Genomic DNA, 13829 nt, shown 5'->3' with positions numbered 1-13829 from the left:
TCTTCAGACAGGGGGACTGGTTAAAGGGTGGTGCGCTCCAGACAGGGGGACTGGTTAAAGGGTGGTGCTCTTCAGACAGGGTGACTGGTTAAAGGGTGGTGCTCTTCAGACAGGGGGACTGGTTAAAGGGTGGTGCTCTTCAGACAGGGGGACTGGTAGTTTTCCTCACTTCATGATTGATCTTTAATGCACTTCACAGTGAATCTTTGGTGACACCCTGGACAGGTCACCAGACTATCACAGGGCTGACACATAGAGACAGACAACCATTCACACTCACATTCACACCTACGGGACATTTAGAGTCAACAACGAACCTAACTTGCATGTCTTTGGACTGTGGGAGGAAACCTGAGAACCCGGAGAAAACCCACGCTAACACGGGGAGAACATACTAACTCCACACAGAAGGACCCCAAGCTGGGTTTGAATCGGCGACCGTCTTGCTGTGAGGTGACGGTGCTAACCACTGCACCACCCTGCAGCCCAGATTAACAAAAAGAATAAATAAAATCTAAATTGATGTAGCAGAGGCTAAGACATCTCGTGTCGAGCTCCTGGACCCTGCGTTTCCCATAATGCTACCGCTACACTATGTTAGCAGCTCTGTGAGGCTGCACAGCAGTGCTTTCAAGCTAAATGCTAATGTGAGCATGCTAACATGCTGATGTTTAGGAGGTATTGTTTACCATGGCTGTATTCGAAACCGCATACTGCATACTACTCAGGAGCGCAGTATGCAGTATACAGTACATACTGCATACTGCGTTCCTGAGTAGTATGCAGTATGTGACAGTTAAAGTGATGTATTTAGCAGTATGCTAGACGAGGCTTAATTAGCCTTTAAACCAGCTCTTAAAGCATAGGACAAAAAAACAAACTTGTACCACTATTACAATATTATCAAAAAATATAACTTTGATTTTGTTGTTTATGTTCTGCTTGTTTACTTTATAAGATACTGCAGGTTTAAACTATTTATTCTAACAGCTCATAATGAAGTCCGACAAACAGGATCATCAACGAGGAGAGACGGGAAATATAAAATATTCATCCACAACATTTACTAGTTACTCAAACTGCTTTTTCAGTTACAGCAAAAAAAAAAGTGGACTGAGCTCCCTCCAGATATTAGAGAAATGCTAAAAAAAGTGTCATGTTGTCTCAGCAGGAATCTCTCTGCCCCGTCAGAAGCTGCTCTTTCCCTCTCATCTTCCCTCGCCACTCTGCTGCTCTGCAGCCGCTCTGTCAGCGTCACTGGCCGGCTCTCCAGCGAGCTACACCAGTGGGCAATTGTGGAGCTTTTTAACTCTGAAAAAGGCAAATAAACACAGGCTCCTGTTAATTTATAATGGACATCTGTGTTGTGATATTTAAACAAACTATCCGTCAACAAGGAAATAAAAGCCTCTTGTCTATGAGACCGGAGTGAGCTCCAGCAGCTCATAGCGTCTCTGAGCGTGACTACCCGGCTTGCTGGCAGCGACCCGGGCAGGCACTAGCTGGCTGTCGAGGTATTTTGTGGAGCTTCTAAACTCCGACAATGGTGGAACAAATGTTCGATTCGCCATCTAACTTCGTAAAACTGCCGATATTAATAATCTACACAGTTAATTTCTCGCCTCAAAAACTTTCAGAAGTGAATTTAGTGTTGAAATAGCTACAAAAAACGTAAAAAACGAGCAGCTTTTGGCTGCTGTTTTTGTACCCGTAGCCTGTACTGTTCCAGCGCTTTGCATTGTGGGATACAGTAGGCGAGATAGACTGGTCCGATGCATACTGGAGAATTTTTCCAAATCAGTACGTCATCCGGGTATTTTTGGCATACTGGAGATTTTGCTTTTGTTCGCATACTGCATACTACATACTACATTTTGGCCAAATCAGTACGTACTACTAGTATAGTATGCGGTTTCGAATACAGCCAACGTTTACCATCTTAGTTTAGCGTGTTAGCAAGCTAACACTTATTCTCATTAAACCCAAAGTCCAGCTGACGCTGATGGGAATGTCATCAGTTCCGCAGGTATTTATCGAAAAACCAAAGTATTGGACAAATTGAAATTGTGACCTGATGGCGGCGCTAAATCACAGTCAGAGGATCACTAACGTTATTACAATTATTCCTGAGGGGAACATGAATATCCGTGCTAAATATCATGGCAATCGATCCAATAGTTGTTGACATAGACATTTCACTCAAAACCACAAATGACAACCTCAAGGTGGGACCAGAAGAAAAGGATGAGGAGGAACACCAGAGTCAGTAGGATCCATCCTCAGGAGACCATGAATGTGCTAAACATCATGGAAATTCATGCAATAGTTGTGGAGATATTTCAGTCTGGAGCAAAGTGGTGCACAGTCCGACCGACAGACAGCATGGCCAAACATTTGTAGTGTCCACCAAAATCCACTCATCACTTGAGTCATTTTCTCAGACTTGACAAAGCTCCTCAAGAGCCACACGAGACATTAAACAACTGTTTGGAGCAAATTGACTTTGACATGTTAAATAGACAGAGCCTCCCTTTAACCTTATTCTGTTTCTGTATGGCTAAAGCAGAAAACTATAAAACTGTTAGCCGACAGATGATCATCACGTCCTGGGCCATCTGAAGGCCCTTCAGACCGCAGGCTGGTGGAGGCAGCGAGGCCCACCAGCACTCGTCTCTGATCTGCTGTAGGGTGGCCTACAATTAGTGCCAGTCATTGAGCAGGGGAGGTCAGAATTGGGCCGCCCAGCCAAGCACACCTACTAATCAGTGTGTGTTGAAATAGCTCAGAGTGGTCAGACTCCTGCTTGTAATGTGCTGCATAACAAAGAGAATCAAAGCCCAATAATGACTGTCTGTCCAGGCTGTGAAAATAAACATCTGTACAATGAAGCACATGTTGGCTATACGTATAGATTAGCTTTACTGAGGCAGAAGGGAATAACAGCATGTCTAATATGGTACAGTATAGCTAGTTAGTCCTATTGGGTTATCTTACTGGGGAATTATTCTGATCCCACTGTAGAATTCATACTGGAGCCTGGCCAGTCCTTAGGCTCGTACAGCCTTATGTTTGTGTTGTTACAGCGAACATAACTGCTTATTATTGGCAGATGATGAACACACATGAAAAATCACAGTGACCTCCAGGTATGATCAAATATTCATTTGCATGTCTGAATAGAATTAAATATTAGTGAACAGACCTCACCTGATGTGCTGTAATGTGATTGGCTCAGTCATAATCTGCCTAGCAACGCAGGTTTTACAGCACAGGTATGCATTTAGCAGGTCGGTTCAAGCTAACGCTGTGGGCTCAGTATCCAACCAATCAGTCATCACAGATTTAGAAAGCATTTGCTTTGTTTCGCTAAATTACAAAACCTAATCAGCATCCCTCCCTGATGTCATAGTGATGTCATAGTGATGTCATCAGGGATGTCATAGTGATGTCATAGTGATGTCATCAGGGATGTCATAGTGATGTCATCAGGCATATCTGGGCTTGGACACTATGGCCCTGTTCAGACCTGGTATTAACATGCGTCCTCAGTGATCCGATCACAAGTGGACAGCTTTAAGTACGTTTGTTCACACCTGACCTTCTAATGGCATCGGACAAAGGACTTGTCTCTGTACTTGTCTTGTTAGATCTTAGTGCTGCTTTCGATACCATTGACCATCACATCCTATTACAGAGACTGGAACATTTAATTGGCATTAAAGGAACTGCACTAAGTTGGTTTAAGTCCTATTTATCAGATCGATCTCAGTTTGTACATGTCAACGATGAGTCCTCCATGCACGCCAAAGTTAGTCACGGAGTTCCACAGGGTTCTGTACTTGGACCAATTCTATTTACCTTATATATGCTTCCCTTAGGCCATGTTATCAGAAAACACTCCATAAACTTTCATTGTTATGCAGATGATACCCAATTACATCTATTGATCAAGCCAGATGAAACAAACCAGTTAACTAAACTTCAAGCATGCCTTAAGGACATAAAAACCTGGATGATCTGCAATTTCCTGATGTTAAACTCAGACAAAACTGAAGTTATTGTACTTGGCCCTGAACGCCTCCGAAACAAATTATCTAATGATATAGTTACTCTAGATGGCATTGCCCTGGCCTCCAGCACCACTGTAAGGAATCTGGGAGTTATCTTCGATCAGGATATGTCCTTTAACTCTCACATAAAACAAACCTCAAGGACTGCCTTCTTTCATCTACGTAACATTGCAAAGATCAGACACATCCTGTGTCAAAATGATGCAGAAAAATTAGTCCATGGATTTGTTACCTCTAGACTCGATTACTGCAACTCCTTATTATCAGGCTGCTCCAATAAGTCTCTAAAGACTCTCCAGTTGATCCAGAATGCTGCAGCACGTGTACTGACAAGAACTAGAAAAAGAGATCATATTACGCCTGTATTAGCTTCTCTACACTGGCTGCCTGTAAAATCCAGAATAGATTTTAAAATCGTCCTCCTCACCTACAGAGCGCTAAACGGTCAGGCCCCATCATATCTTAAAGAGCTCATAGTACCCTACTACCCCACTAGAGCACTGCGCTCACAGAATGCAGGGTTACTTGAGGTTCCTAGAGTCTCCAAAAGTAGAATGGGAGCGAGAGCCTTCGGCTATCAAGCTCCTCTTCTCTGGAACCAGCTCCAGTTTCAGTCCGGGAGGCAGACACCCTCTCTACATTTAAGAGTAGGCTAAAGACTTTCCTCTTTGATAACGCTTATAGTTAAGCTGCTATAGGCCTAGACTGCCGGGGGACTTCCTATGACACACTGAGCTCCCCTCTCCTTCTGTTCATACTCATGTCCCATGTCCATGTTGTTACTAACTTCATTCCTTCCCGGGAGTCCTTGTGCCTCCTTGTCTCGCAGGTAACCGTGGAGCGGGGTCACACCTGGAGCGAGGTTACACCTGGAGCAGGGGTACACTTGGAGCGGGGTTTCACCTGGATCTGGTTGTCTCCGGTATCGTGGCTGCATCTGCTACCGCGTCCGGGGGCTGCTTGACACCAACTGCTACCATCATTAATAAACTACGTCTGTACGAGGGACTACCAACGCTAACGAGGGACTACCAACACTTAGTGACAAAGTGGCAGCCTGGAGAATGGGACTTCTCGGTCACTGCCAAAGACATCAAGAACTCCCAGCAAGCATGCTGATGCTGCGGGAACCAACGCACGGGCATCGATCACAGGGACGTCCTACACCAACACACATGGACGTACTGAGGAGAGATGCTGGACAGTGCTGGCGAGCTAGCCAGATGTATGGTGGACTGAGACAGCTGGAAGCTCCACTTGAAAGCCCGTCTGGGGACGACCCAATGATATCAATTACGATAGTTGTACTATCACTCTTTTACATCCACTACTACTGGTTTTGTGTTATCAGTCCTACTTGTATTAGCTATTACAGCTGCTAGGCTATTATTGTGGCTGCTTCTCTCTCACTCTCTCTCTCTCTCTATCTATCTCTCTCTCTATCTATCTAAATATCCCCCCATTCGGTCTCGGCAGATGACCGCCCGCCCTGCGCCCGGTTCTGCTCCAGGTTTCTTCCCAGTAATCGGGGAGTTTTTCCTGGCCACAGCGCGCTTGGTGGATCATCTTCAAGCGTCTTTGAGATCACTAAAAAGCGCTATATAAATCTAATATATTATTATTATTATGTTGGGTCTCTAAACTATGGTGTACGGTCTAAGACCTGCTCTATATATAAAGCGTCTTGAGATAACTGCTGTTGTGATTTGACGCTATACAAAGATAAATTGAATTGAATTGAATTGAATTAAAATGCGTCTCCACATGCGTCTTCAGTGGTCACTTGTGATCTGATCTCACTTCCCCGCTCTATATGCAAATAAACACGTAGTAAACACACGGCTAATAGCAGCCGATGTGACCTAATATTACAGGAATGTCAGTAGTAATATCCTACATATTCGTTAATTCTGGTACATTGTATGAACATCAAACTAAAAGGTTATTGTACCTGCGGTCCCCGGGGACCTCCGCGCCACCAGCCGGCACCGCTGCTTTTGCCAGACAACAGCCTGGAGGGGTACAGCGCTCCAGAGAGCGGGGAAGACAGAGAACAGGTGGGCGGGCGGTCGGGTGTCAGCTCCGCGCAAAGCAGCGGAACAAAAACAGCGACACATCTCCGACAGTATGATGATAATGCACTTCACGTGCCTAGTCTACATCCAGTAGAGCACAGAGGGCATTTCCTGGCTGACAATCGACCGTGTCTGCCTGTTTATTCACCTGAGGGGCGCGGTGACCCCGCGGATCACAGCTGGACATCAGATGAGTAGGCGGTCCTTAATGAGGCCCAGGACGCATTCGCGTACACACTGCTAAAAGAATGTAGTCATATGTGGCCCAGACCACCTCTGACTGTGGTCTGAGAGATCCGTCTTCAATGCGTCCTCAATGCGTCTTGAGTGTGTTCACACCTGTACTTAGAGCTGTCCACTTGTGATCGGATCACTGAGGACGCATGTTAATACCAGGTGTGAACAGGGCCTAAGACTTTATAACAGAAACTGTGTGTTACAAATGGTGTTTGACTTAAGAATAGCATTGTCGGGCTGTATGGTGTCTGCTGTGGCTCTGATGATGTCATAGTGATGTCATCGGGTTATCTGGGCTTGAAGACCACAGTTTTATAACAGAAAGCTTGCGTTGCAAATTTAGGGCATGGAGTTTGAAAAACATGGGAGTTTACCCAACCCCCCAGGAAGAGCGCCGGTCGTTGATGTCAACTTTCATAGTGGCCAAACAGCGGTACTACAACTTCCGTGTCCGTCACGTGATGCCATCGGGCCCAAAAAGACTTTTCCCATAGAACACTCTAATAGCCCTTATTTAAATCATCAGGTCCTAAGAGTTATGAAATGCACTAACAGCTGAATCCAGAGTTATTTCCCTTTCTCCGTTCATGTGAGTGAGACCCAGACCGAGGCTGGAGCACCAAGCCGCGACGACGGCGTGAGGTTTGGACCCCGTTACCGAGTCATGTGACCGAGTCATGTGACAGAGCGGACGCTACTGCGCCTGCTCTATGGGCCCAATGGATGAGGAAGATCACCGGATGATCCGGGTACTTTTCCAGGTGGAAGTGGAGTCATTTAAGCTTCATACACCACTGACACACTCAGATAGGAATGAATGGGGTCCCACCTCCAACGCTGGATCCCCTTCTCTTTATACATCCATGAGTTTACCAGGCAGAGAGGGTCTAAAAAAGAGTGACAACCCAGCTGCATTATGGGAAATGTAAGGTTTTTGGAGCTTGACCCATACTATGCACTAAAAGTCAGGATATCTGGTCCACTGCTAATTCAGAGTCCCAGGTAAGAGTCCACCCCCCCCCACCCCCCAGCAACAACAAGCTGACCAGGTCAGAGTCCCCCCCCGACCCCCCAGCAGCAACAAGCTGACCAGGTCAGAGTCCCCCCTCACCCCCCAGCAGCAACAAGCTGCCCAGGTCAGAAAGGGGATCAGGGAGGGGACCAGGGAGGGGACCAGGGACGGGACCAGGGACGGGACCATGGAGGGGACCAGAGAGGGGACCAGGGAGGGGACCAAGGACAGGACCAGAGAGGGGACCAGGGAGGGGACCAGAGAGGGGACCAGGGAGGGGACCAGGGACGGGACCAGGGACGGGACCAGGGACGGGACCAGGGACGGGACCATGGAGGGGACCAGGGAGGGGACCAGGGACAGGACCAGGGAGGGGACCTGAGGCCGAGCACTGAGCCGGGGGAGGCCCGCAGACATGCCAAAGATTTCTCTTCTATTGAGCTATATCTAAGGTAAACCTGTACAGTATTTCTCTTCTATTAAACTAGATCTATGGTAATGATGTATGTTCTAGAGGAGCTAACAGGACAACGGAGTGTGAATAGTAGTTTCTAAACAGCTGCCTTTGTTCGGTTTTCTGACAACGAGGAACAAAAAGACTATTCATGCTGTTACTGTGAGAGCAGCTGGCGATGCCTGGCCTGGTGTACTGATGGCCTGCCAGCTTTTGACCACTTTACACTGCACAGAAGAACAGGTGTCTCACTTACACACACATAGACATTTCCTGTTGTAGGCCTATAATGACTGTAGGAAAGGGAGAGGCTGAATGAAGTTGATATCCAGGTATAGGTATAGGCCTGTGGGCTCCCTTCAGGAACCTCAAATATTCATGAGTCTGCGATTAACCGGGAGCGTAGACCAGCACCGGCGTGATTCCTGCTGAGGCAGCAAGTAGTGCCAATCTGTGGACTGAGGCCCAGACATTCAGACAGAGCCTTTCTATTAATGTCACAGCCATCTCAGACACAAACTGTGCCATATCCTGAATTCAGACTAATGCATCCGAAAACACAAGATCCAGATTTTTGCAGAGGGATTATGATTAGGATCCAGATTATGAATGGTGAGATTTATTATTTCCCTTTTGGCCGACCTCTTCCTCTATGCCCTCTCACTGTAATACATTAACCATGAGACGGTCGACAGGCTGAGACTCTTCCAGAGAGCTGTGGCCACAGGCTCGTCAGTGTCATCATGCTAATTAATTATGGCAAAATAGACCCATCTGAGAGTTGGCCTCCTTTAAGGCCCACAGCTAATCAGCAGCTCTATTCACAGCTAGGCTTGACAATTGGCCTAGATATCCAGAAAGCAGAAGACAACACTTATTCTTCTATTCATAGAAAGGGTCCCCTGAGATGTGTCACTTTTAGACTGGCCATTTCACTCAGATTTCCTGCAGCGATGCAGCTCAGTAGCGATGGGACGAGGATGTGTTTGTTTGTATGTTTCTAATGGTACGTCCGGCAGAGACGGACTGCCACCATGCAGGACACTAAACACTGACACAGCAGCAGCAGGGAGCATGTCAGCGTTCACGTGTTCATCTACAGTCCAGAAGGCCTCTTTTAGGTCCAACCACTGACTTATTGTTCAGTTTATGAAGCTTTGTCTAATAGTTACACAATACTCAGCTAACTGGAGCACAAAGCGTCTTTACAACACTGACATTAAGTTGGCTTTACCAGGCTCATTTAATAGATTTTTGTTAATGCTTTATGATAAAATACAACAACAAAAAACGTTCCAACTGCTCGCTTGAAGTCATTAACCACAACAAAGGGCAGTTTACTGCAAACTTCCTCAAAGCAGCTCCCTGTCCGAGGCCTAATCCAGCAACGTGCACAGTAATTTGATTATAACATCAGAAAATATTCTGGTAATCCACAAAGCAAAGTCCACATGAGGCAGCTGTGGCATAATGTCAGCAACAAGTCTGCTGTGGTCTAAAGCTGCAGCTCTGCAGCACACAGCTTTTAAACAGGAATACAGGCTCGGCCAGTTTACTGCTCACTACTGTACAAACAGCTGAGTAACCAGTGCAAAACTTCATCCATCATTCTTGATGATTAGTTTTTTCCAGAGCTTTAACCAAATCTCACAGACTTCATCTCGATGACAAGAGAGTTGAGAGCTTTGGAAAAAGCTAGTAAGTGGACCTTGATGGAACGTTTTTTGTCAAGCTGTCTAATGTCTTAGTGGCTCTGGAGGATCACCCATGATGATGTTACAGGGATGCACCGACTTTTTCAGTCCCGATACTGATACCTGGGCTTTGGGTATCGGCCGATACCGAGTACTGATCCGATACCAGTGTTCAGTTAATCATCTCTATGCCTCACTGTGTGCAAGTGACTGGGATCATTCTGTTATGTGTAAGGAATCAGACCTGACTTAAACATTGCTCTCTTAACTTTGTAAAACTAAATGTAACAAATAAACGCATAGATATTATTCAAATAATAAATGGTACACCAGCAACTTTGTAAAATATCTTAAAAATGAACAGGAATTACAATTCAAGTGTAAACCTTTTAATGCAGCAACCTATTGGTCAAAACTTAAACAGGAATTACATTCCATTATATAAAGTATATAGGATATAAATATAGAATTGAATTGAATAGATCGGCCCCATAGTCACGATATCCAGATTCGGCCCGATATCTGTTATTGCTCTCGGTGCGTCTCCTATTGGAGACTACGTATTTCTGAGAGAGCCTGCATTACAGTCTGGGGCGTGGAGCTTGAATGACGTGGACGTTCACCAACCAGACAGGGTAGAAGAGAAATATGATATTGATTGCATTATGTGATTTTATGGATATTATGGATGCAGCATTTTTGGACTAAAAATCAGGATATCTCGGCCACCGCTGCATCACTTTGGACCATTCTTTTTTTAAATCTGTCCATCACAAGTCCTACAGCTTTATAGAAGTGCAGCACTAACTCACTGGAGGTCCGTTTTAATATCATTCAATAGAAAGCAGGTTTTCTTTCTAGAGTTTTTCAAGCAAATGACTCTGTCATAAAAGTATTCATTCTTTGGAGAAATAGAAACTTTCTGTGCATCTGCTTTCAGTTATTTTTCTTACAGAAGAAGGAGCTAAACCACCCTGACAGTATGTTAGCAGTACTGCGCCACAAATGGCACAGGGGAATGGATTTGGACATTTCAGTCATCCGAGCAGCGTGCTAGCTTACATTTCATGCTGATTATATCATAGACTATCTGCTTGTTCGTCACATGCTTTGTGTCAAAGAGCTTTAGACTGGATCACCTTATATAACAACACACTATTCTGCTCATCTGTTTAATCTGACCCACAGTGGATAACGCTTTTTTGTGGGGTAGAGGCAAACAATTTTCCAGCTCCAATCCTAATACGCACTCTGTTTCCCAATCCCTGTTTGGCATCAACCAGCAACAATATCCTGGTGTCCTCGTGTGTCGTTCACTTTGACGAACGTTCTCCAGAGGAACACTCACTCCCGCCTCTCCTTCTGTCCCTGGCATTACCAAGTAGCCTTGACCACTCTCCTTATCCCACTTAGCATTGTTATATTGTTAACTTGTCAATACTTGTGCTCAATGAGTGATTCTCCTATTGTGTTCACACATAACAACAGGAAACACTGATGGCAGGCGTTTTGATTGGAAGCCTCATGACACACTTTAAGCCTCTCCATCCTCTTTTTTGAGTGAGTTGTCAGGGCTTTTCCCCTACAGCCGCCTTCCGTAACAAAGAGCCTCCCTAAATTTATCACGCTAGACGAACCCCTTTAAGTTAATTACTCGGCACCAAGGACAACAACACTGATGTGTGCTGACACAAAAACACTGAGGGTGGACAGGAAGCCCGGAGGCAGCCGCTGTCATCTCTGTGAGGGTGCTGCAGCACTCAGTGGGCCAAGAAGAGAGGGCAGGCCTGCTTACAAAGGGTTAACAAAACCACTCCTGAATGAACTGCAAAACCACTGGGATAAAGTTAAGAAGCAGTCCATCCCTGACACACTCAATATGGATCAATATTCTGAGGAGATCAAATGAAATTTGCATTAATAGGATGAGAAGATGAACTTTATTAAACCTGGCCTCATGTAGATAAACCTGCTGAAAACCAAGAAAATGGCAAAAACCCAAAAAGAAATGTGCTTTCAAAAATGAAGCGCATAATAATCCTGGCTCCAGGGAACATTTTAGGATGGATTGAGTGTATGAGGTCAACATATTAGGTGCATTTTACACATCAGTGATTTATTCCGGATCAAGGCAAGTCTTTCAGACAGTAATTAGAGGGCCTATGTGCTTTTTAGAATTTTATCATCTCTACCCATTAGGAGAGTTTTCTGGGCTCGAGGACTCAGCTGTGTTGTGCAGTGTGTCTTGCAGACCTACCTAGATCTCCTTGAACACTGTTGTCATGAGAGGTCCTGCTGGACGTGGTGGAGTCCCCGTCACCGGGCCAGATCGGGCCCGTTTTACGGACCCCAATGATGGAGGCTTCGGACACCATCACCTGCTGCTTCAGGCATTTCTGAGACAGGGGTGTGGGCGGGCTACTGCTGTCAAAGGACTGCTGGGAGTGCTGAGAGGGTGAGCGGCTTTTGTCCCTGTACATCTGGTAGGTGGTGGGGCTGGGAGACACGTGGCTGGACTGGCCCGGGGAGAAGTCCTCCTCGCTGGATGTTAAGTTCTCATTGGAGCTGCAGTCTGGTGTGTAGCCGCCTCCTACGTCATCGAAGCTGCCGGGAGAGTAGGAGCGCCTCGGCCAGGTGAGGTGAGCATCCTCCTCTATGCTGTGGTCCCTGATGTGGATGACTCGGGTGTCCCCGTCAGCCATCATCCCCCCAACATACACAGTGGTATACGGCTGGCACTCTGCCGAATGCCGCTCAGCCTTCCCCCCAGTGGAACAGATCACGCCGTCTTTCATGAAGTGTGGGCTGACCTCGGCGTCATCATACGACCCGTTGAAGCTGCGGTTCCCCTCGGTGGATCTACCTCTCTGAACAGCCTTGTTGATGTCCCCCGTGACGGCTGATAGATTCCCTGGGAGGGAGTGCAGAGACCTCTTGCGCTCCATCTGCATGGCCTGACTGCCCAGGTTGCTGATCTTGTCGGAGACCTCCCTGTCATTGACTTTGACCAGCCCTCGCTCCTGATGATACTCCATGTTCACGTAGAAAGGTTTCTCCTGGCCGCCCATCACTGACAACCCTCTGCCATCTCCGGCCGTGTGAGAGTTGACCCTCCTGATGCGCTCAAAGTTGGATCTCAAAGCTGCCACCGAGCCTGTGCCCAGGGGGAAATCAGGGATGCCTGGTGAATCTCCTCCCTTCTGTTTGGCCGGGGATGCCCCGTCATCCACCTCTGCTTCTGGATGTGGTTGACAACTGGCCGTCTGGCCAGGCCCTCTCTGCTGCTGCTCCTCATCTGTGGTCTGGCTGTCTGGGCCACCGAGCAGGTCTCCATCATTCATGTGGGCCGTGCTTTTAAATCCCCACCGCTGCCCATCATAAGACTTTCTCTCTTTAGCAAGCAGAGTCTGCAGGTAGATCATCCGAAAGCGCTCCTTGTTTACTTCCTTCTCCAAGTGCCTGATGGATAACTTGCATTTCTTCAGCTCTTGTTCAATGTTCCCCAGTGAGTTCAGCTCCATGCAAGGGGGATCAGACTCAGGGAACTGGGCTCTCCATGCCGCCACAAACCCCACCGGTTCAACCATAGTTAGTACTCGGACATTCACTATATCACTCATCAGTTAGCATCTCTAAAGCCTGACCTGGACTGGACTCTATACAACTGAAAGCTTCCATGGAGCATAGTACCATAGTACTTCTATAGTACAGACAGGGTGAGAAGGGAGGAGAACCCATTTAGTTTAGTCTTACTCACAAACACAAGGAGAAAGTCCTAGAGGCGAGATCACTGCTCCCATCCTCTGTCTTCCTCTGAGTTGGTGTCAGACTGATGATGGTGATGATGGTGACTCTGACTGATATCAGTCCTCTCTGACTGGTCCCGGCTCTCAGACTGATCCCAGCTCTGTGTGTTGTGGCTCTTCGTCAGCATAAAGGGGAGGGGCTACATGGTTCACACTCCAAATACATAAAAAACGATGATGGAGGAGATTCAGCAGAAATGTTGAAAACCGCTGTTCTAACACTTCTGTGGTCTAATGAGGGAGTTAAACTGGCACTTTTAAGGCGTGATGAACATGAGGGTTTAGTGCAGGAGGAAGGTGTTCTGGTCTTCAGTTCAGCTGGATGAAGAAAAACGAGGTCCCGGCTTTCAAATCAACTCTCCTCCGTTGGTAGCTCAGATCAGCCTCGGTTTTTACCCCGAAGAAGAAAGCAACTAGCTACATATCTCCCAGCCCGTCCAGCCTTAGCTCCAGACGTGTCTCTCCCTGGCATGTCCTCTCA

General features: G+C 46.7%; 1 protein-coding gene across 1 annotated transcript in view; it reads right to left on the bottom strand.

Moving 5' to 3' along the window:
* si:dkey-91m11.5 (PH_BCR_vertebrate and RhoGAP_Bcr domain-containing protein) overlaps positions 1 to 13829 on the bottom strand; it is a 47891-nt gene extending 34062 nt beyond the window's left edge. The window contains 1 exon segment of the mRNA XM_037777129.1: positions 11800 to 13829. Coding sequence (XP_037633057.1) covers positions 11800 to 13162 — 1363 coding nt within the window. The 5' untranslated portion in view covers positions 13163 to 13829.

Source organism: Sebastes umbrosus, chromosome 8, assembly GCF_015220745.1.
Source record: "Sebastes umbrosus isolate fSebUmb1 chromosome 8, fSebUmb1.pri, whole genome shotgun sequence".
In the NCBI taxonomy this organism is placed as follows: Eukaryota; Metazoa; Chordata; class Actinopteri; order Perciformes; family Sebastidae; genus Sebastes; species Sebastes umbrosus.
The sequence above is the reverse complement of the archived record's forward strand: the minus strand, read 5'-3'. Positions and strand labels throughout refer to the sequence as shown.